The following is a 21,758-nucleotide window of genomic DNA, read 5'->3' as shown; positions in this document are numbered from 1 at the left end:
AGACCCACCTGTCCCACTCTGAGTACTGCCATTTCACACACCTGTATGGGGAGGCCGCCACCAGCAGCCCCTGAAGCCTGCAGGAAGGTGGGGCTGTTGTCATTGAGGTCGAGCACTGCAATGTGCACGGTGCCTGTGGTGCTGCGGGGTGGGCTTCCCCCATCCTGCACCTGCACCAGGAGCTGGTAGCTGCTCTGCCGCTCGCGGTCCAGGGTTTGGAGTGTGGTCACTTCTCCTAGAAGTGCAGGATGGAGATCACGTATGGAAAAGTGAAGGACGCAGAGCCTGAGGCCTGCAGCTGAGAAGCTGGGGTTTGGGAAGTGTGGGAGGGAATGCTGGGGCTAAACTCCAGGCCTAGTCCTGGGCCTCATAGCTGGTGTCTAGGCTGGGGGTTGGGGATCTTATCTGGGGATGAGACTGTGGGGTCTCAGAATTTGGGTCCTACTGCTCACCAGTCTGTGGATGGATGCGGAAGGCTTTGCTGTCTTCTGACATCTGTCGCAGGCTGTAGGTCAGACGTCCATTGGGGCCTGAGTCTCGGTCAGTGGCAGAGACACGGCCCACACTGGTCCCTGGGGGCTGATTCTCAGCCACAGCTAGGAAGGTGGGCTCCTCAGACAAGCGGGGACTGTGGTCATTCTGGTTGAGGATGCTGACCCTCACAGTGGCTGTGCCTGTCTGCTGCCCCATCTCAGCTTTGGACCCAGACACTGCCATTACCTTCAGTGTGTACAACTCCTGGGCCCCACGGTCGAGTGCTACCCGGACCCATAGCCACCCACTCTGTGGTTCCAGGCCAAAGGGACTACTTGTCCCATCTGCAGCTAGGTGGTAGGTGACAGGGCCCCCATCAGGTGCTCGGGCATGCACTTGCAGAACCTGAGTTCCTGGGGCGGTACCTGAGGGTAGATCCACACGATAGGTAGGGCTGTCAAAGCGGGGAGCCAGCACATGGGTCCCCAAGTCCTGCACCACTACCCTTAGTCGAAAGCGGCTGGTGCGTGGTGGGGAGCCCCCATCCCGGGCCTCCAGCTCCAGATCATACGCTGGTCCCCCTGGGGGCCCCAGAGGTCCTACCAGCCGTACATGGCCTGTGGTGGGGTCCACATTGAAGGCCCCACCGCCTCCAGCAAGAAGGGCAAAGGTGACTCGACTGTTAACACCTGCATCAGGGTCCAGAGCCCGGAGTGTATAGATGGGGGTCCCTGGGGCAGTGCTTGGTGGCAGCGACACTGTGTCTTCAGGTGCAGGGAAGGCAGGGGTATTGTCATTCACATCATCCAGCAGCACACGGACCCGAGCCACAGCGAAAGCTGGGGGTGCCCCACGGCCTGCCCGCACCTCCAGCTCCAGCACTGGTCCCAGCAGCTCCCGGTCCAGAGGGCGAAGTGTCTGTAACAGTCCTGAGGCCCCATCTAGGGAGAAGAGTCCCTGGGGATCCCCGCCTGATAGGGCAAGGGTCACAGGTCCCAAGCGGCCTGGGGAGAAGGAGAGAAGAGTCAGGAAAAAGGTAGAGGGGACCTACTCATTTGGTGCCCAGACTCTGATCTCAAGAGAGGCTGGGTTCTGCCCATACCTGTGCCTTTCAAATTATTAGTGGGAGTATGTGGACCAGTGTGCCTGCACCATGCCCAAGCGTGTTGGGGGCTGGTACCAGAGTGTTTTGCACTGGGGCTGTCTGTGGTATGATACTCCAGGGTACCTTGAGATGATTGCTTTAGGACTACATTGGGATATCTGGGTATGGCACCAAGTGGGTATAATGCTAAATGATACCTGGTGGGTTGTGTGCCTGGACTACGCCCACACTGGTGCCTGGTGCCACATCTTCTGACACAGAAAAGACATACTGTAGTTGTTCAAATACAGGCGGTATGGGGGTTCCAGGCACAATGCTGATGTTGACTCGGGCATTGGGTTCTGCCTGCAGGCCCCCTCCATCCTGGGCCCCGATCTCCAGCTGCACCACAGAGTTGGCCCATCTGGCCAAAGGCCAGGCCACTGACAGTAGCCCTGGGAAGAAACAAGGAAGTATAAGGAAACAGCAAAGGATGGGAAGAGGGGCACTGGGGGCACGACCAGGGATTGGGAGGAGTCTCACCTGAATGCTCATCCAAGGCAAAGAGCGGTGGGCTATTGCCAGCCAGGATGTGGTAGGAGAGCCGCCCATGGGTCCCCTGGTCAGGGTCATGGGCACGCACCCTCAGCACCGCCATGCCTGGTGTACTCTGGGCACTCAGACTGGCAGCATACTCCCGAGGATAAAACTGAGGTGGGTTGTCATTCTCATCCGACACAAACACCTTCACATATACCATGGACTTGAGGCCTCCCTGTCGGGACAGGCAGCCACAGGTCAGGTGGGCCTTGGTTGGCCCTGATCACTGCCCTCCACCAGCTCCCTTACCTGCCCATGGTCTGCCAACTCACCCCATCCACAGCTGTCACTGTGAAGTCGAAGTTTGAAGGTCCCTGGTCACGGTCCAAAGTCCGGGTTGTGCACACATCCCCACTGTGGGCATCAATGCGGAACGGGGGAGACCCCGAGGCCCCCAGCCCAGCACCCAAGGAATAAGAGAGGAGGCCAAATGGGCCACTGTCCGCGTCTGTGGCTGTCACCTGGAAAGAGGCTGGAGTGAGTGATGCCCCCTCTTTTGGCCAGAAAGGCCAAAGGCAAGTGGCAATTAGGAGGAGCAGGCCTGAGGGCAACTCATGCCCATCAGGATGATGGGCACAGCGGAGGGAACACTAGGACATGGCCAAAACTCAACCCTAGCCCAGACTTTTACCATTGAGGGTTAATAAGTGAGAGCCACCCACACCCCCAGCCCAGCCTATTCCTCAAATATATGTACTGTATGCAGGTGGTGGGAGGAGGGTACAGATGTCAGAGATATTTGGGTGTTCGACGTCTGCTGTCTTCAGGCTCTGGTAGAACAACTGGTCAACACTCAGAATATGAATTTTCTCCACTTCCCACCACCAGATCCACACATCTATCTGCACTTGCTCCCATCTATTCATTCCTTCCCTCCTGTGGAATGGAGCAAGTTTCTGTCCTATCAGGGTCAACCCCTCTCCAGTGTTAAAGATCCCATGTTCTCCTTTCTTTTAGGGGACATCACACTGTTGACTAGCCCCTCTCTTCTGTAGCTCCACCCTCTCCCTCTTCACTTGACACCCCATAAACAACACTTAAAAACCTCCCTGGGTCTTACATCTCTTTCCAGTTGATGCCCTGTCTCTACTCACATTCAAAGCTAAATTTCTCACTATATTCACTGACTCCTTTCCTGCATTTCCCAACCCAGTAAGTGAAACTGCTTTTGCTAAGGTTGCCAGTGTTTCTTCAAACTGTTAAATCAAATGTACATTTTCCATTACAGACCCTTTCCTCCTTGAAATAGTCTATTTGGTTCTGCGACATCACACTTCTTGGTTTCCTCCTCCTCTACCCAACTTCTTCTGCATCTATGGTCTCTCCTTGGATGGCCACAATCAAGCTCCTGTCTTTCCCTGATCCATGAGAACCTGCCTGATCAACTCTTCAGCCTGATTTCTCATCACTTCCCCTCAGCACCAAAGGCTCCAGCCATGCTGAACAACTGTCAATTTTTCAACTATATCATGCTTTCGTGCCTTTGGGTCCATTTTGTGCACACTGGTACCTCTGCCTGGTATACCACCCACCCCCAGCTTCTTTCTGGAGTCCTTCCCTGTGAAGCCTCCCCTACCTCTGGCCATGGACAGGTCCTCTCTCCTCTACCTCCACCAAACTGTGTGCTCTGACACTGATCTGCCTGCCCTGAATTCCAGTGGCTGGACTGTGAGAGCAGAGACTGGGTTGTCTTGTTCACTGTACCTCAATGCCCGGCACAGGGCCTGCCTGACCCCCAGTGGGAGTTCAGTACATTTTTATTGAATGATGATGGTTTTAAGTCTGCAAAGGCTGGTCTCCCTATGAGTGTGCCTGCTGTTCCAGGGCAAGGCTTGAGTTTTCACTCTTTCCTTCATTCGACAAACACTCCTGAGCAATACCTCCAATAGCCTGCATGCTAAGGCTGGGCATATAGCTGTGACCAAGAGATATACCCTTGCTCCCAATGAACCCCATGAAAAGAGTGAGGCAGATTCATAAATAGATACAAAGAAGAATGCTGAGGCTGTGACTTCAAATTCCAGGTGGATCACAGGAAGTTAATACCATCACCAAGTCTCATAATCAACCCAAGAAGAAAGTATTTAACTAACTGAAATGAGAATGATGCTAGAGATGTGATGTTTATCGATTTGATCATTGCACAGTGTGATCTGATACTGGGATCTGCACCATAGGGTCTGCACTATGGATTTATGGCTGTGGCTCATGCACTGTTAGCGTCCCTTCACCTCCCAAGCCAGCCTTCCAGAGGGATAGCATTGAGAGTGTGAGAGAGAGAACTGAAGGTCAGTGGAACAATAATTCATGAGGGCTCCCCAAACAATAATTCTTCCCTAAGAAGTAGGGGAAGGCTTTCCTGGTTAATTTCCAGCCATCTCCCAGACTGGTTCAGGAAAAGTTGAAAGATTGAACACCAGTGTCATGGGCCTCTGACCATTTAGGAGCCAGGTCAGCAGAAGATACCATTCTGAGAGCTCTTGAGCCTTGGACAGGGCCAGGTACTCAGCAGAAGCTGAATGCATACCTGCTGACTGATAAACAGACATTTTGATTTCCCTGCCTTATAACAAAAACTTCTTTCAAGCTAAGTTTTAAACATTGGGTGTACATTAGGCCCTCAATAGTGGGTTAGCTGGTGCTGACTGCATTAGCATGTGACAAAATGCTCCTTGTGGATACGCTGCAAGAGGAAGTTAGAGAATTCCCCTTTCTTAGCCAGAAAAATGTTCAGAGAGAGAAAGCTGCCCAAGGACTTCTGATTGTTGCCCAGGCCCTTGGCAAAAGTGATTTGTGCCATTGTTTACCCTCCCAGGAGACACTAAGACCCTACTATGGCTGAACCCTGGAAACAGCTCCTGTTCCAACTCTTTGCTGTGGCTATGGGCCCGGATATCCCAGGAGACAAACTACCCCCTACATCAATCTGGGCAGGCAGCAGCCCAGCTGCAGCACCATCTCCAGAAGCTGTTAAAGACCTTTGCCCTCTGACTCGCTGCAGGAAGAAAGCAATAAATAGTGGTCAGGGGAAGTTGTCAGGAAGTGACCTCCAAAGACACAGGGGCCATTGACTGGAAATGACCAAGGCAGAAGTGAATTTCCTGGCCTGTGCGGTCCCTGCTCATGGGTTCCACTGCAAAAGCACCATCTCTATTCTCAGCAGGCCCTCAGCCCTGCCTCACCGTCCAACCTTGGTCAGCTCCCTCTGCCACTCTGCCTCCAAGTTATGACAACCTCAGCCCTCCCCTAGCTCTCAGCAGATGCACTATTTCAAAGAGAAAAGAAAGAGTCTTATTTGTGAACTCTCTAAAATTCCTACCAGACCACAAACTTCCTGCATCCACCCCATCCTGAAGTCCTTCCCAGGTGTCCTTCCTGCTTTGACTTCTTGACACAACACTCTCCTCCTTCTCCTTCTCCTTCCGCTGCTCTGTCCCTCCCCAGCCTTCCTCAGCCTCCACTTATTCTACCTGTTCTTACATACTTGTATTCACCGGAGTCTTTCCTTGGGGTCTCCTCACCCTACACTCTCATTTCCATGGCTTCAGCCATCATCTCTACTTCCACCCGGACCACTCCTCTGAGCTCCAGACTTGTATATCCAGATGCCTCTCAACAACTCCCCAGAACTCCACAGAGGACGTCCCACAGGCACCTTAAATTCAACTTGTCCAAAACTAAACTCATGATCATTCCAAACTGCTCTTAATGACTCTTCCATCCACACAGTTGTTCAAGCCAGGAATCTGTTCTTCCCTTTTCTTCACCCGATATATCAACCAACCAGGATTCAGTCAGTCCCCGTTATCTCCCCCATTTGTCTATTCCTCTCCATCACCATTATCACTCTTCTGATTTAGGCCCATGTCCTCTCCCCCCTGAACTATTTAATTCCCTGCTTCTAGCATCTTTCTCTCCAATTCACTCTCTATACCAGGCACCCAGCCTCAGCACTATTGACATTTTGGACTGGATAAATCTTTGTTGTAGGAGCTGTCCTGTGCATTTTAGGATGTTTAGCAGCATCCCTGGCCTCTACCCACTAGATGCCAGAAGCTTCCTGCCAGTCATGTCAATCAAAAAGGTTTCTAGATTTTGCCAATTGTCCTCTGGGAGGAAAACTGTCCCCAATTGAGAACCATTGCTCTACACTGACTATCAGAAACATTTTTTGAGAAAGCAAATCTGATCATATTATTCTTCTACTCATAAATCTTCAATGTGCCCTACAGAAGAAGTTCAAACTCCTTAGCTTGGCTTGGCTCTTCACTGTCTGGCCTCCCTGCAGTGTCATCTTCCACATCTTCGATTCCAAAGATACTGAACCTCATGTAGACATCCCACTCCTCGTGCATGTCACCTCTGCTTGGAATCCTTCCCCTCTCTGGTCCCCTTATAACTCCTGCTCATCCTTCAAGTCTCAGCTCAAGGGTTCCTCCTTTGGGAAAACATTCATTATTCAGCCTATCTGTACCTCATATATATTCCTATCATGGAACTTTTCTTATTGTAATGAAACTGTTTCTTTGCACATGAATCTCCTCTGGAGACTACAAACTCCATGAGGTAGGGGAGTGACTCATTCACTACTGTATTCTAATATAGTAACTGGCCTATAGTAGACACTCGATAAATACATGTTGAATTAACCAAGTGGTCATTTTTACCCCCTGCTTCCCTGTGGTCACTAACAGTAAAAACTCCAGGAAACCACCTGGAGAGCTTCCCTCTTGCTTCAGGCACTAGAGAGGAGGGAAGAATTTTGGAAGCCATAGCCCATTGGTCCTGGGCCAGGAGGGAGAGTAAACATGGGAGAGTGGGTGGTAGGAGCTGGACAGCAGCAGGCAGGCAAATACACAGAGACTAGCCCGAGGACAGGGGGTCAGCCAAGCCCAGGCAGTAGGCCAGCAGGCAGCCCCTAAGGGGATGCACAGGGATCTGGTGGACTTGAGTCAAGAGGCTTCCCTGCCTCCAGTCTCTCCTGCTGTAGCTGCACTCCACAGAGCAGCCCAGACAGTCCTTCCAAAAGGCAAACAAGCCCCTATCGGCTCCCTGAAGTCACAGTTTGTGATCTGGCCCTGCCTACCTATCTTGTATCATCACCTCCAAGTCTTTCATCAGCACAGCTGAAGCTGACCTGAACAATGCAGTCCCTGAGCACACTGTGGTGATTCCACATGGAGGCCTGGAGCCCCCCTCCCCACACCCCATATCATCTATTTGGCAAAGTCTTGTTGGTCTTTCCAGGCCCAGCCCCCTCCCACTCAGACTCTGCCTCCTCTGGGTTCCACAGCGACTCATATGTTGCCTATAGCAACACTTGTTCCTGGTGCATCTCTGTGTAGACTGGGACCTCCCGGGAACACGGATTGTCTGCTAGTCCTTTAAGTGTTCCCAGGGCCCTGTGTAGTGCCAGGCTCACAGTGGTAAGTAAATTCTTGAATGGATTAATGAAGGAATGATCTATCACTCATTAGCTGATCAAACTCATCCCTTCACCCTTAAAGCCAGTTAGCTTCCTAATAAATGATCTGATCATGCCCTTCCCCAGCTCCAAGAAGTTCTGTGACTCCCTTTGTCCTAATCTCTCAGAGCTTGGTGTCCAAGGGCTTCTGTAATGTGGCCTCAACCTGCCTCTCCAGTTTCATGCTCCCTCCATCTCCACCAGGTCTGACTTGCAGGCAGTTCATTCCTCCCCCAGCCTGTCTAAGCTCCTGTCTCCTCCTCTAGGAGGCTTCCTGCTCTGGACATTGGGATCTCACCAGATGATTTTTGTCATCTCTCATCCTCATGCTTGAGCCCAGGTTTCCTGTCAAGGCTCAGCTCCAGGGGCAGGGATGGGGTTTCTTCCAGCATAGGCCCACCGTGGACTAAGCATGGAGGAGTCCTTAAATGCTGGCATCTCCCTTGGGCTATAGGAGCTACATGGGTGTGCAGAATCTCCTACTCTGACCTTAGAATAGCTCTGAGACTTTACAGAGAGTCTCTCTCACTTTCTGACACCAAAAGATGTTTTTTTCTCTAGATCCAATCTTAATTCCTTCAATAAGGATTACCTGGCCCAGCTCTTGCACCCTGCTTAGCCACTTCCTTCATTAACCCTTACCCTTCTGCACAGACTGAACCCTCTGGCATAAGTCACCATCAACAGATACACCTGTGTGGTTTGGTTCCTGTTCTGGGGTCTCCTGTGACCCTCTGATCCACTCCTACTCCCACCAGCATCCTGCTGTGTGCAGAGCCTACCCACCTGCAGAAAGCAGGTCCCAGGCTGGGTACCTTCAGGCAGTGAGGCATTATAGAAAGTCCTCTGGAACTGGGGCTCATTGTCATTCACATCTTGCAGGGCCACACTAACTGTGGCAGAGGAGGATAGTGGGGGCAAGCCCCCATCTGTGGCCACCACAATCAGCTGTGGTTGAGGTTCCAACTCATAGTCCAGCGAGGAAGCAGTGGTGATGATGCCTGAGGTGGGGTCAATGGAGAACCAGTGGGCATGGGCGCCAGAGGCCAGGCTATAGGTGACCTGACCATTGCTGCCCTGGTCAGGATCCCGTGCTGTCACCCGCACCACAAAGCTTCCAGGCAGTGCAACCTCAGGCAGAGGCTCAGGTCGGTAGAGCTGGCGGTCAAAGGCAGGGGCGTTGTCATTGACATCGGTGACATGCAGCACAAAAGCAGCCTCAGCCCGCAGTGGGGGTGTGCCCGAGTCCGTGGCAGTAACCCGCAAGTTGTAGGCATCCCGCTCCTCCCGATCCAGCTGCCGAGCCACGCACACGAGGTAGATGACGCTGTCCTGGGTGCTTAGGGCAAAGTGGCCTTCACCACCCTCCAGGGACACGTTGACATGGGCAAAATCACCATCGTCTGGGTCTGACACAGAGATGCGAGCCACGAGCTGGCCAGGTGGTGCCGCCTCGGACACTCGGGGGGAGCCGTCTGCACTCAGGAAGATGACAGTCATGGAGGGCTGGTTGTCATTGGCATCGCGCACGTGCACAGTCACAAAGGCTGAGCCCAGCTCAGGATGAGCCCCACCATCCCGCGCCTGCACCACTAATTCGTGGACCCGCCGTTGCTCAAAGTCCAGGGGCCGCTCCAGCCGCAGCAGCCCCGTGTGTGCATCGATGGAGAAGGGTTCGTCCCCCTCACTCTGCCTCCGGTTGATCTCATAAGTCACAGCCCCATTGGTACCAGCATCAGCATCAGATGCAAACACCTGCAGGACAGGACTGCCTGTGGCCAGGCTCTCAGACACCACAGCATGGTAGCGGCTCTGATTGAAGGCTGGGGCATGATCATTGATGTCCAGCAGTGTCACGTCCAGCAGGGCCTGGGCCCTCCGAGGGGGCAAGCCACCATCATAAGCTTCTAGCTGCAGTATGTAGTGTGAGCGGTTCTCTCGGTCCAGGTCCCCGGTAACTACCAGCTCGGGCACCGGAGCCCCATCCGGACCAGGGCGTGTCTCCAGCCGGAAGGTCTCTCCAGCCCCATCACCAGACAGTGCATAGCCCTGGGTTCCTAGGTGACCAGCATCTGCATCACGGGCAGGCTCCAGCGGGTAGCGGGTGCCAAGAGCTGTGTGCTCAGGTACCTGCAGGGCAGCCCGCGCCTGCGGGAAGGCCGGGGCGTGGTCATTGATGTCGGCCACTCTCACTGTAACTTCCACGGTGGCACCGTCAGGAGTGACCGCCGTGAAGCGGTAGCGGTCCCGCCGCTCACGGTCCAAGACACGGGCGGTACGGACAACCCCGCTGTGCTCATCGATGGCCAGGTCTGTGCCTACGCCGCTGCCCTCCTGGGCAGAGATGAAGTACATGGGAGGTGCTGCCGTGCCCGCCGGCAGCCCTGCGCTGATGTCCCCGATCAGTGTGCCTGCTGGCTGCTCCTCATCAATCTGCAGGTCCAAGCTCCCAGCCTGACCCCGGGTGCCTGGCACCCCTGCTCCCAGCAGCAGAAGGAGCAGCCGCAGGAGTAGCAGGGGGAGGGGCCTGGAGCTCTGCATGCCAGTGCAGGAAGGGGCAAGGCCCGGCTCCTTCTGCATGGCAGGAGCAGTTCCAGCTGTGGCTGGGGCTCTGGCTCCAGAACAGCCTCTGGGCCCAAACTGATCTTAGGCTCCAGATCAGGTCCAACTCAGGCCCTGGCTCCAGTAGAGGCTCTCTGACCTGGGAGCAAAGCAGAAGAAAAAAGATCATGGAAAGGGGTTAACAGTCTAGGAAGACCGGAATCCTGGCTACACCAAGACTTGGACATGTTCAGCCCCTCAGAAGGGCCTGTGTGCTGCCTCCCACCCATCCCAGGCCCCAGGTTCCTCAGCATCTGCTTCAGTCTTTCCCTTGGCAGGTCTCTCCCTCAGTAGATTATTTTGCTTCCTAGTTTTCAGGTCTGCATGCCCTCAACCTCCCATCCTTCCATCTCTATAGGATCACTCCTTTCTTATTTTTCAGTTACCAAATCTGGAAGGGGTGAGTATCAGTCCTAGAAATGTACATATTCCCTTAGCCCCACTTCCCTCTCCCTTCAACAAGAGACTGAGCACCTCCTCTGTGGAGGCACTGGGGATATGACAGTGAATAAAAGAAACAATCCTGCTTTCCTGGAGCTTTCAGTCCAGAAATTGAAAAAGCAATTACAAGTGTGATGAGGCCTGAGAAAAAGTGCAGGGAGTCACGAGTGCGTTAAGAGGGGCTTACTTAGGGAGTGAGGGCAAGCTTCTCTGTGGAAGCGACAGTCCGGTCAGGATCTCACAAGTAGGTGCTTGCTAGTCAACGGTGGGCAGAGCAGGGAAGACAGAGGAAGGAGAGAAGAGCAGTCCGGAGGAGCAAATAGAATGTGGAAAGGCTTAGAGCCTAGAGTTGAGTAAGAAACACTTAGGGCCCAGAGTCCAGTGTTCGGAGGAGGGAGATGGAAGCAGTGTGTAGAAATCCAGGGGCAGAGGGTATGAAATGAGGCAGGGCCTCATAAGCCATGTTGAGGATTTTGACTTTATCCTAAGGGCAAATGGGAGCCGCTAAAGTATTTTAAGCAGGGAGAGACATGATATTTTTTTACATTTTGCTGATATCACTGTAGCTACCCTTTGGAAAACAAAAAACATGCAGATAGGCTGGTTGGGAGACACCTGGGGGAGTCCAGACTGTGACAAACTTTGATGATGACTCGGATGAGCGGTAGCAAAGAAAACGGAGAGAAAGGGACAGACGTGCAGGAGGTACAGGAGGTAGGAACAGCAGGACTTCATGACTGCTTGAAGGGAGGGGGTGAAGGAGTGGAAGAAGTCGATGATGGGCAGGTTTCTGGCCTGAACCAACAGCTGGACAAAGAAGTCTTAACTGGCCAGAGAGGAGGGCAGTGCTTTAAGGCAGGCAAAGGTTTCAACTGCTGCTGAAGTTCAAGAAGGATGAGGCCTAAAGCCCCAAGGAGGCCTTTAGTGACTGCTGGTTGGAATGTATTATGTCCCCCAAAACGCCATTATCTTTGATGTAATCTTGTGTGGGCAGACCTATCAGTGTTGACTAGATTGTAATTCTTTGAGTGTTTCCGTGGAGATGCGCCCCATCCAGCTGTGGTTTATGACTCTGATTGGATAATTTCCATGGAGGTGTTATCCCACCCATTTGGGGTGGGTCTAAATTAAATCACTGAAGCCATATAAATGAGCTGACAGACAGAAGGAACTCAGTGCGGCTGTGAGTGACATTTTGAAGAGCAACTGAGAGTGACATTTTGAAGAGGAGCTACAGCCAAGAGGGACACTTTGAAGAAAGCACAGGAGCTGAGAGAGGAACTGCAGTTTACAGAGACATTTTGGAGATGGCCTTTGAAAGCAGACTTTTGCTCCGGAGAAGCTAAGAGAGGACAAATGACCCAAGAACAACTGAGAGTGACATTTTGGAGAGAAGCTGAAGCTTAGAAAGGAACGTCCTGGGAGAAAGCCATTTTGAAACCGGAACTCTGGAGCAGACGCCAGCCACGTGCCTTCCCAGCTAACAGAGGTTTTCTGGACACCATTGGCCATCCTCCAGTGAAGGAACCCGATTGTTGATGCATTCTTGGACACTTTATGGCCTTAAGACTGTAACTGTGTAACCAAATAAACCCTCTTTTATAAAAGCCAATCCATTTCTGGTGTTTTGCATTCCAGCAGCATTAGCAAACTAGAAGAGTGACTAAATGAGAAGCAGAATCAGTGGCAAGGTTGGAACAAAGGCTGAAGAGAGGTTTTATAGGAGGGAAGAGGAACATTAGGAAACTTTTCAAGTTTGGGTCATTTACCCCATTTTCTCCCTTGTCACACCCTCTTCCCTCCATGCAGAAAGGCTTCCACTCTGGTGAAATTGCTGTCACTAAGGTTTCCAATCATCTCCATGCTGCTACATCCAATGGACACTTTTTGTCCTCTTACTGGATCAAGCCAAAAACTGAATCACTGATCATTTGTTCCTTGAAATCTACTCTTTACGTCACACTGTGACACTTCTACTTCTCTATCCATTCCTTTATCTCCTTTGCAAGTTCTTCTTCTGCCCTTCCCGTATTTTCTGATGACTTCTTACTCCCCGTCTCTGGTTCCACCTGGGAGCACTGGGGACCTTTGTCAAGCCATGTTCTGGACTTCTTTAAATGTAACCCCAAGCTTCACCTCAAACTGCTTTTCCTACTTCATTCCCTTTCCCATGAACATCACCACCATTCATCCAGGTGTCTGAGCCAGAAATCCAGACACTCTCCTTGCTTCCTTGCTCTCCTTCAGTCCTGAGATCCAATTAGCCATCAAATCCTGACCATTTTGTCTTAAACATGTCTCTGGTCTATCCTTTTCTCTCTTTCCCCACTGCTGCTCTCCCAGTCCCAGAATTGCCATCTTTCCAATTCCCATCTCTGAACCAGCTCCAGCTGGGTCAGAGATTCCACACCACTCTTACCAAAATACTTCTGATTCAAGGCTTCCAAGACTTCCCACTACTGACAGCAGTCCTTTCCTAAATTTTTTCAAGAACCTGATAAAAAATGCTTCCCCTCTACAGAAAAAATACAGATACACACACACACACAAACTTGTGCCTGCAATTTCAAGGAGTTCATGGTTGCCAGATGTAGAACCTACAAGATAAAGTTCAACCTCCTTAATGTGTTTTCCTTATCTGATCTTCCTGCCATCCTCTATAGCATACTCCACCTTCATTTTCCCTCACTACATCATGCATTCCAGCAAACTAAACTTACTACTGTGTCCTTTTGCAACTCCTTTCCTTGCATGTACTATTCTCTCATCCTGAGGTGTCCTCTTCTCCACATGATCGTTTCCTAGTCAAACTTCAAGCTCCAATTAAAATGTCCTGTTACACCCTGTGCCAGTTTGAATGTACTATGTCCCCCAAACGCCATTATCTTTGATGTAATCTTGTGTGGGCAGACGTTATCAGCGTTGATTAGATTTCTTTGAGTGTTGCTTTGGAATGTGCCCCACCCAGCTGTGAGTGATGACTCTGATTGGATAATTTCCACGCCCATTTGGGGTGGGTCTAAGTTGATCAGTGGAGCCACATAAATGAGCTGACATAACAGAAGGAACTCAGTGCAGCTGTGAGTGACATTTTGAAGAGGAGCTACAGCCAAGAGGGACACTTTGAAGAAAGCACAGGAGCTGCAGATGAGAGATAGTTTGAAGACGGCCGTTGAAAGCAGACTCTTGCTCCAGAGAAACTGAGAGAGGACAAATATTCCAAGTGAAACAAAGAGTGGCATTTTTGAGGAACTGCAGCCTAGAGAGGAACGTCCTGGGAGAAAGCCATTTTGAAACCAGAACTTTGTAGCAGACGCAGTCACGTGCCTTCCCAGCTAACAGAGGTTTTCTGGACACTATTGGCCATTCTCCAGTGAAGGTACCCGATTGCTGATGTGTTACCTTGGACACTTTATGGCCTTAAGACTGTAACTGTGTAACCAAATAAACCCCCTTTTATAAAAGCCAATCCATCTCTGGTGTTTTGCATTCTGGCAGCATTAGCAAACTAGAACACACCCTCTACTAGGTCTCACTGTTTCTGGTTAAGCTGACAACAAACTGCATAGCAGCCCTGATTTGTTCATGTGTCTTCCCTCTGCACTGGATTAGAGGCTCTTGGAGGGCAGTGATGGGTCTTAATTAGTCTCTTATTGCCCAGCATTTAGTAGAAGTATATCATGAGCATATAATTGGTGCTGTATGAGTGATGATAATTTCATACCACAACACTCACATATTAACACACTCAGAACAATGCCCACAGACAGGCCAACTCAGACAACAAACACAAACACATATGAACCCATGTCCCTGAGGCATCACGGGCAGTCCTGTGGCAACAGAAGTGTGTCCCTGGTGTCTTGTGGATTTGTCTCTGCTTTAGAACTTCCTGTTCTCCTAAGAAAGGAGGGCTGCTCTTTTACTCTTCCAATCCTATCTCTTCTGTCTGTGTGAGGCAATAAAAAGAGCTGGGGCTTTGGAGTTTGAGTTGGGTTTGAGTCCTGGTCTGGGTATTATATTCCTAATCTTTAAAATGGCTACGGTAATACCTTCCCTATGGGGTTTTGTGAGAATTAGAGTCAACGTAGGTGAAGATTCCAAGGTCGGGCATTTGCTGTCTTATCGGTTCCCAGCACCATCCCTTAAAAGGTCCCCTCTGTGTCCCTGCATCCCAGCTTCAGAGTTCTGAGGTTCTAAGGCTGCACAAAGACCCCTCTCCCTGGGGCTCAGCTCTGAGGTGCTCATGGACCTGCTGGATGGAATAACAGGTCAGAGGAATGTGGAACATGGAGGTCAGGGTGAAGAGATCTGGCTCAAAGAGGGGAGAGGCTGAGTCTTCAAGGATGGTATAAGGGGCCCTGGTCAGGATCTGGGCCCAGGGACTGGGTTGGGAGTCAAGGGTCAAGAGTTGATTCTATTTATTTAATCAGCCAGGGGATGGGGAGCAGCTATGGTTTGGGAGGGAGAGAAGATAAAGTAAGGTTGATGTACTTATCACACTCTGTATTATAGTTAACAGTCTAGCTTCCCAGACAAGTAGCTGTTTGAGGGCTAGGACTGTAACTTATTCACCTTTGTATTAGCATGGTACATGGCACACAGTATGTGATCAATATATTTTCTGAATGAAAGGATCAAAAAGCTCAGATGAATGGGCAGCCTTGAGGAGGAGATCCCTCAGGCCTGGGTGGATGTGTCGTGAAAGCAGCTCCCTTCTTCCAACCTCTGAACACTACATGCCTTCCTCACTACTCAACCTTGTCTCTTTTCAATGCACATTTTCCTATACACTCTCACAATGGACACATAAATGTGTATACTCACAAAGCCACAGACCTGCACACAGATAGACATACTCCTCACACAATACACACACTCACAGTCTCAGACACATCCTCTGAGATTCACATGCAGTTAGATTCTTATGCAGACAGACACAATCAACACACTCGTACACACACAGGGAGGCTTATTTTAACATATACACAGCCAGCCATGCATACACAGAAACCCTTCTTCCCATATACACAGAAGCACCTGCACATGGGCAAATTCATTTACATGGAACCCATGCCCTGCCCTACCCCCACACACATAGAGGCATATGTACACATACCCAGGCATGTTTTCGGAACACAGAGACACACAGAGAAAGATACATTCTCATGGACTCCACATGGGCAGGCATATTCACACCCACTTGTTAACCACACAGCCCCACCCACACACACATACACACAAAGGTATTCCTATACCCCCCACATACACCCTATGCGCACAGGCGGCCCACTTTCACATATGCACAGACTTACACAGACAGGCACGTGCGTGCACACTCACAGACCCACCCACACACAGGCGTGCTCTCACACATGCTGCTGGGGCACTCCTGGTCAACTCTGCGGCTGCAGCTGTGACCTCTGGGTCCCCGGAGCCTCTGTCTGGACCGTGCCTCATCACTTCCTGCTCCAGGGCTTCCAGTTCCAAACTCAAACTCCAGACTCTCTCCCGAGACCGTCTCATCCTCTCACCAACTCTTTTCTCAGCACCATCTCCCCACATCTGTCCAGTATTTCTCGTTGCCTCTTCCCCAAGACTTGCCCCTCCTCTCTGTTCCTGTCTCTTTTCCTCTCCAGGTCTGTCCCCCACCCCCCCATCCCCCCCAGGATGTGGTCTGCCCCGTCCAGTCCATCTGGTCTCTTTCCCCAACTTGTCCAGCCTCCTGCCCAGACTTGTCCCCCTTCTTAGCCCACATCTGTCACCTCTCTTCTCTCACTCAGTTCTGCCCAGTTACATGCCTCTTCTCTGTCCCCAGCCCTGTTACTCTGTCCTCTGACTCCATCCTGCTCTCCTCCTCTATCCCCACATATGGGCCTCTGGAGCCACAGCTGGTTCTCATTAGAAGGGGGAGGGGCGAGACTGTTCATTGGGGCCTGAAATGTGATGTCAGTCCCCCCTCCCAAACTAACCCCCCCCACACACACACCGTGTATATCTACAGGATCTGGGAGCAAGGGGGAAACATGGGAGAGGAAAGAAAAGTGGGCTAGTGGGGAGGGGAGCAGGGGACCACAAGGGAAGGGGGTGCCCCAGGAGGAAGTAGAGCAGTGGTTCGAGGTGCAGAAGGGGAAGCAGGCTGGGGGAGCTGGCACCGCCCAGGTCTCCTCCCTCGACTTCCTGTCCCAGGGCCAGGGAGGGGCAGGGACCAGAAAGACAACAGGGGTGAGGGGGGCTGCGAAAGACAGATGGGGTAGAAGTAGCCTTAGTAGGAGAAGGGAGGTAGGGACAGAAGGCCCGGCATAAAGGAGAGAGGAAGAGAGGGTGACAGGAAGCAAGACTGAGGGAGAGTGAATGTGTAAGGCAGAGGAGAGAGAGAGTGGAGCTGTGAAGGGGGGGTGGGGCAGGGGGGTAAGTCAGAGAGACAGACAGACCCCGAGAGGTGGGGGTGGGGAGGAGAGAGGTGGGAGCCAGAGCTGGAAGAAGGGGAGGGGGAGAGGGGGGCAGAGGTGAGGAAGGGCGGAGGGAGGGGGACAGGCTGACAACTAACATTCCTGGACGTCCCTGGGACAACCCTATGGGACGGTGGGCAGGGCAGTGCCAGGAGGCACCCCAGGGAGAGGCTGGGGACAGATAGGAGTGGAGGAGGCAAAGGGAAAGTCTTATTTCCTGAGCTCTTACAGTGTGCCAGGCCCAGTGCCAGGCAATTCAGACAGTACCTCGCTTAATCACCGTAAGAATCCTCTGAAGATGCCATCACAGCTCCCATTTTTAATGAGGAAATTGAGGCTAAGAATGAAACAGCTTTCTTGAGGTATCCTGGCCTCGATGTGCTCCCAGGACTAGGCACTCCATAGGAAGGGAAGATGGAGAGAGGAAGAAATTACAGGAAAGTTGCAGGGAGAGAGTCCTAGCAGGACAGTGGAGGCCTAAAGAAGGGAGAGAACCCAGGGGAAGAGGGAAACCAGGTATGAAATGCCTATAGTGGTCTAGGTTAGTGGGGATGAGAGGACAAAGACAGACATGAAAGGTGTGGGTGGGTGAAGTTGACTACTTTTATAGGAAGGGTGAGGGAATGGGAGGACTTTATACTCCATTCTGCTTTCCCCCTCCCACCTGGGGTTCTGGCCTGATTACCAAAGTGGGAGCACTTCCTGCAGTAGGATATGATAGAGGAGAAGCAGTTCTGGGGTGCCTGTTGGGATCCCCATGTGGAGATGTCCCAGGAGCAGTTGGATTTGCAGATTTGGAGCTGAGAAGTGAGGTCTGGGCTGGAGATAGGGATGTGGGCAAATCAAGGGGTAACTGAAGCCATGGACGTGGAGCCACATCAGAGAGGATGTGTAGAGTGAGAAGAGAGTCTAAGCATAATCCTGGGGAGCACTTCAGGAGTAGGCTGAAGAGATCGTCATTCAGGAAGTGAAGGGGGGAAACATGTCAAGGAAGAGGAACGGATCGATAGTTGCAATGCTGCTGAGAGTTCAAGTAAGATGTGGCTGAAAAGTAACCACTGAATTTAGCAGTAAGGAGGTCACTCGTGACCTTGGGGAGGACCGTTTCAGGACAGTGATATGGATACAAGCTTCCTACAGTGGAAAATGTGAGAGAATGAACTGGCTAACAGCTAGGTACAGACCAGATGGCCAGCACAGTTTCAGTCATAAACACATATTTATTACACTCCTAGAATGGAATACCTTAGTGAGGCGGGCAGCGTAGGGTTAAGACATTGACTCTGGGGCCAAACCACCTCAATTTTATACCTAGCTCCATACTTACTAGCTGTGAGCAAGCAACTTAATTTCTCAGTGTCTCTGTTTCTTCATTTATAAAACAGAGATGATAATAATAATACCTACTATGTTGTATTTGGTTGTTAGAACAGTGTCTAGCACACAGAGAACATTTTTAGAAGTATACAAGCATTAGCTATTATGGATGGTAAGAAAATGAGCTCTGCTTTCAGTCACACTTGTGTTCAAATCCTGACCTTGCAGGGTTACAGTGTAGCCTTGGACAAATTTGTTAACCTTTGTAAGGCTTGGTTTCCTTTTCTGTATTATGAGGATTGAAGTGCCCACATTACATGGTTGATAGGAGGGTAAAATGAAATAATGCTCGCATAAAACTGAGCACCATGTCTGGCACAGAGTGATTACTAAAGTGGCAGCACTTCCTGCAGTAGGATATGATAGAGGAGAAGCAGTTTTGGGGTGCCTGTTGGGATCCCCATGTGGAGATGTCCCAGGAGCAGCTGGATTTTGCAATAAATGTTATTTGCTATATTGTGTGCCAGACACATACAATAACCCTGGGATAAGTGTTATTTCACATCTGAGAAAACTGAGGCTCAGAGAGGGTAACAGAGAGGTCTGGAGTACAATTCTGACTGACTGCACAGTCAGTGCTTTCTGTTATTCCCACTGCTTCTCTGGTGGAGGACTTATGATGCCCAGATAAAGGGTCATATAATTGGCCAGGCAACACAACAGGGGAAGAGAATGATCACAGTACTGCTTTAAGAGAATAAATCGGGCAGTGTGCACAGGATGGGTTGGAGGAGGAGATCAGTGATGAGACAATCATCAGTTCAGGCAGAGTAAAAAAAGCACAGGGTCAGGTGGTGAGAGAGGGGAAGGGACACGGAGGACACTTGGAGGGGCACCATGGCATCCAGGAGACAAAGAAAAAATGGGGAGAGGAGATGAGGGTCCAGAGCATGCATGAGAAATGGTTTATTGATAGATTTATTCAACAAATATCTACTGAAGACCTGCCAAGTGCCAAACACTGTACTAAGCAGCAGAGATATAACAGTGACCTGGAGAGATCAAGTCTCTGCCTTCATGGTGTTCCCAGGTAGGGAGACCTGGGCAGGGACGGGCAGGGCAGGGGGAGGGAGCTGGTAGGGTGGGGTGGTGGTGACAGGCAGCAAAGGCCTAGTCCTAAAGTGTGACCCTGACAACAGGGGTCTGGGTTGCAGAGGAGGCCAGTGAGGCTGGACTAGCAGGAAAGTTGGTGACACAGCAATCAGAGATGCTGAGAGGGGAGAACAAGTATGGGGAAGCAGGGAGCTGGAGGGATAAAAGAACACAGTCAAGGGACTGAGATAATAGACGTAAAATTAGCTAAGTTAAAGTTAAAACAAGTCTCTTCAGGAGATACAGTCACTCCCACTCTCACCTGAGGAAAGAGACGCTCAGAGAACTAAGGTCACACAGGTTGTAAAGAGTGCTGCTGGCAGGTCGGAGGTGTTGCCACCCCTTCCTCCTCTTTCTCATTCCTTCTTCCCTTTTTCCTTTCTTGCCAGGCAAATAGGTGGTGAATTCTATGCTCTGAGAGATAATGAGCTCCTTCAATAAAGAAGCTCAAAGAAAGAAACATAAACAAGAACATATACTAAGTCAACAGAGAGAGACATCCTGACCAAGGTTTGGGAGTTCCAGGAGGACTGCCTGGAGAAAGTGTTCTCTCACCAGTGGATGCAGGGAATGGAGCAGCCCTCCCAAGTGGCTGAAAATGCCCTGGTGTCAGAGGGACACCCAGGGAACATGGACACTGGAGCTGAAGAAAGGGGCAGGCAGTGGGAGGCTGGGAAGATGATGGGATCAAACGGTATGAACCCCTGGCAGGGTCTTTTGCTTGTAGGCATCAGGGCATCAGAGAGGGAGAGAGAATGCAGTCTTGCTTCTATTACCTCTGACGGGCAAGAGAGGGAAGAGGAAAAGGACACGAGAATCAGGAAGCCTAATATGTGGGGGAACAGGGGTGGAGGGGGGCCCAAAGAGTTGGAGGGCCCAGAGTGGATGGGTGTGAGGGAGGCGTTGAGGAAGGAGCAGCCTGGGGCACATTTGGGGAAGGGGCCCGGAGGACCTAGTGGAGTGGAGGGGATGGTGAGTCACTGTAGCGCCTTGTGGCCTGATGGCAGTTCACGGCTTCACCTTTCATTCTCTCTAAGAACCCTAATAGGCACCGGGACCACTGGATTTGGGTCTGCAAATTGCTGATGTTCTTTGAATATTTCCTAACTGAATGAAAAAGAAATAAAGTACAGAGAAGGGGCGGAAAGGGATCCAGGAAAAGAAAAGCCCAGGTAAAAAAGAGAGAGGAGGAGAGAGCTTGGGGTGAAGAAGGATACGTATGTTGGGAGGGAGGGAATAGAAATGTTTCCAGTGAGGTAAGTGGGAATTTCTCAGCAGCTGAGACCAGGTGTCAGTCTTCAAAGAGTGAATGAGGTGAGGGATGTGCTATAAATTACTTCATTTATTAACTTACAAGCAATGGCTGACTATCCTGGGGATACAAAGATGAATAATATACAAAATTTCCATGAAGGAGATCCCAGCCTGGTTGGGGAGGTAAAACAGGGAAGAGGCAATGACAACAGCAGGGCAAGAGGAGTCCAAACCTGCCTGGTGGAGTCAGGAGAAGCAGGGTTTGAGACTAGATCTGAAGAAAGGGAAGGGATTAGCCAGGAGAGGAGGGAGTGAACAGCTTTTCAGCCACAGTATTGTGAACATGGGGTCAGAAGCAAGGACGAACACAGCATCTTTGGGGAACCATAAGGAATTCAACATGAAGGGGGCAGGTGATAAGGCAGGGGAGGCTGGGGGGACTCAAATCGTGAGGGCCTCAATTAGCTGAGATTTCATCTGAGGACAGTGGAAAGATACTGAAGAATGCTGAGCAGGCAGTGTCATGGCTAGATTTGCACTCTAGGAAGAGCCCCCTGGCTGCAATGAGAAGAATGCATTCAAAGAGGGACAGGTAGGGTTAGGAGACTCTTGCAGGAATTTGTGTGAAAAGATGGTGACGTGAAGGCAACGGTAGAGGGATAGAGAAAAGGGGATGGGATATCAGAGATCTAGTAGGTAGAATCAATAGATTCCAATGGCTTTCTGGTTTATGGGACATGCAGGGAAGGGAGGGGTTACAGTTAACTTCTGTGTTTCTAGTTTGCCAATGGGTGGATGGTAGTTTGGGAGAGGAAAGGATCATGAGTTCAAGTTTGCACATGTTAAGGAGCTATACAAGTAAAGGTCAAGTAGGAAGCTGGTGTGCAAGTCTGGAGCTCTGAAGAGAGGTCTGGAAGAC

The 21,758-nt window shown here is 50.9% G+C and overlaps 1 protein-coding gene across 1 annotated transcript in view; it reads right to left on the bottom strand.

Moving 5' to 3' along the window:
- DCHS1 (dachsous cadherin-related 1) overlaps positions 1-21,758 on the bottom strand; it is a 35,552-nt gene that overhangs the window by 9,879 nt on the left and 3,915 nt on the right. The window contains exons 2-7 of the mRNA XM_037840175.1: positions 8,409-10,323; positions 2,431-2,619; positions 2,102-2,333; positions 1,777-2,013; positions 453-1,478; positions 42-235 (exon numbers count right to left, since the gene is read on the bottom strand). Coding sequence (XP_037696103.1) covers positions 42-235; positions 453-1,478; positions 1,777-2,013; positions 2,102-2,333; positions 2,431-2,619; positions 8,409-10,202 — 3,672 coding nt within the window. The 5' untranslated portion in view covers positions 10,203-10,323. The remainder of the gene's footprint in view (positions 1-41; positions 236-452; positions 1,479-1,776; positions 2,014-2,101; positions 2,334-2,430; positions 2,620-8,408; positions 10,324-21,758) is intronic.

This window comes from Choloepus didactylus, chromosome 6 (assembly GCF_015220235.1).
Source record: "Choloepus didactylus isolate mChoDid1 chromosome 6, mChoDid1.pri, whole genome shotgun sequence".
Classification (NCBI taxonomy): Eukaryota; Metazoa; Chordata; class Mammalia; order Pilosa; family Megalonychidae; genus Choloepus; species Choloepus didactylus.
This window is presented reverse-complemented; position numbering and strand designations above follow the sequence as displayed.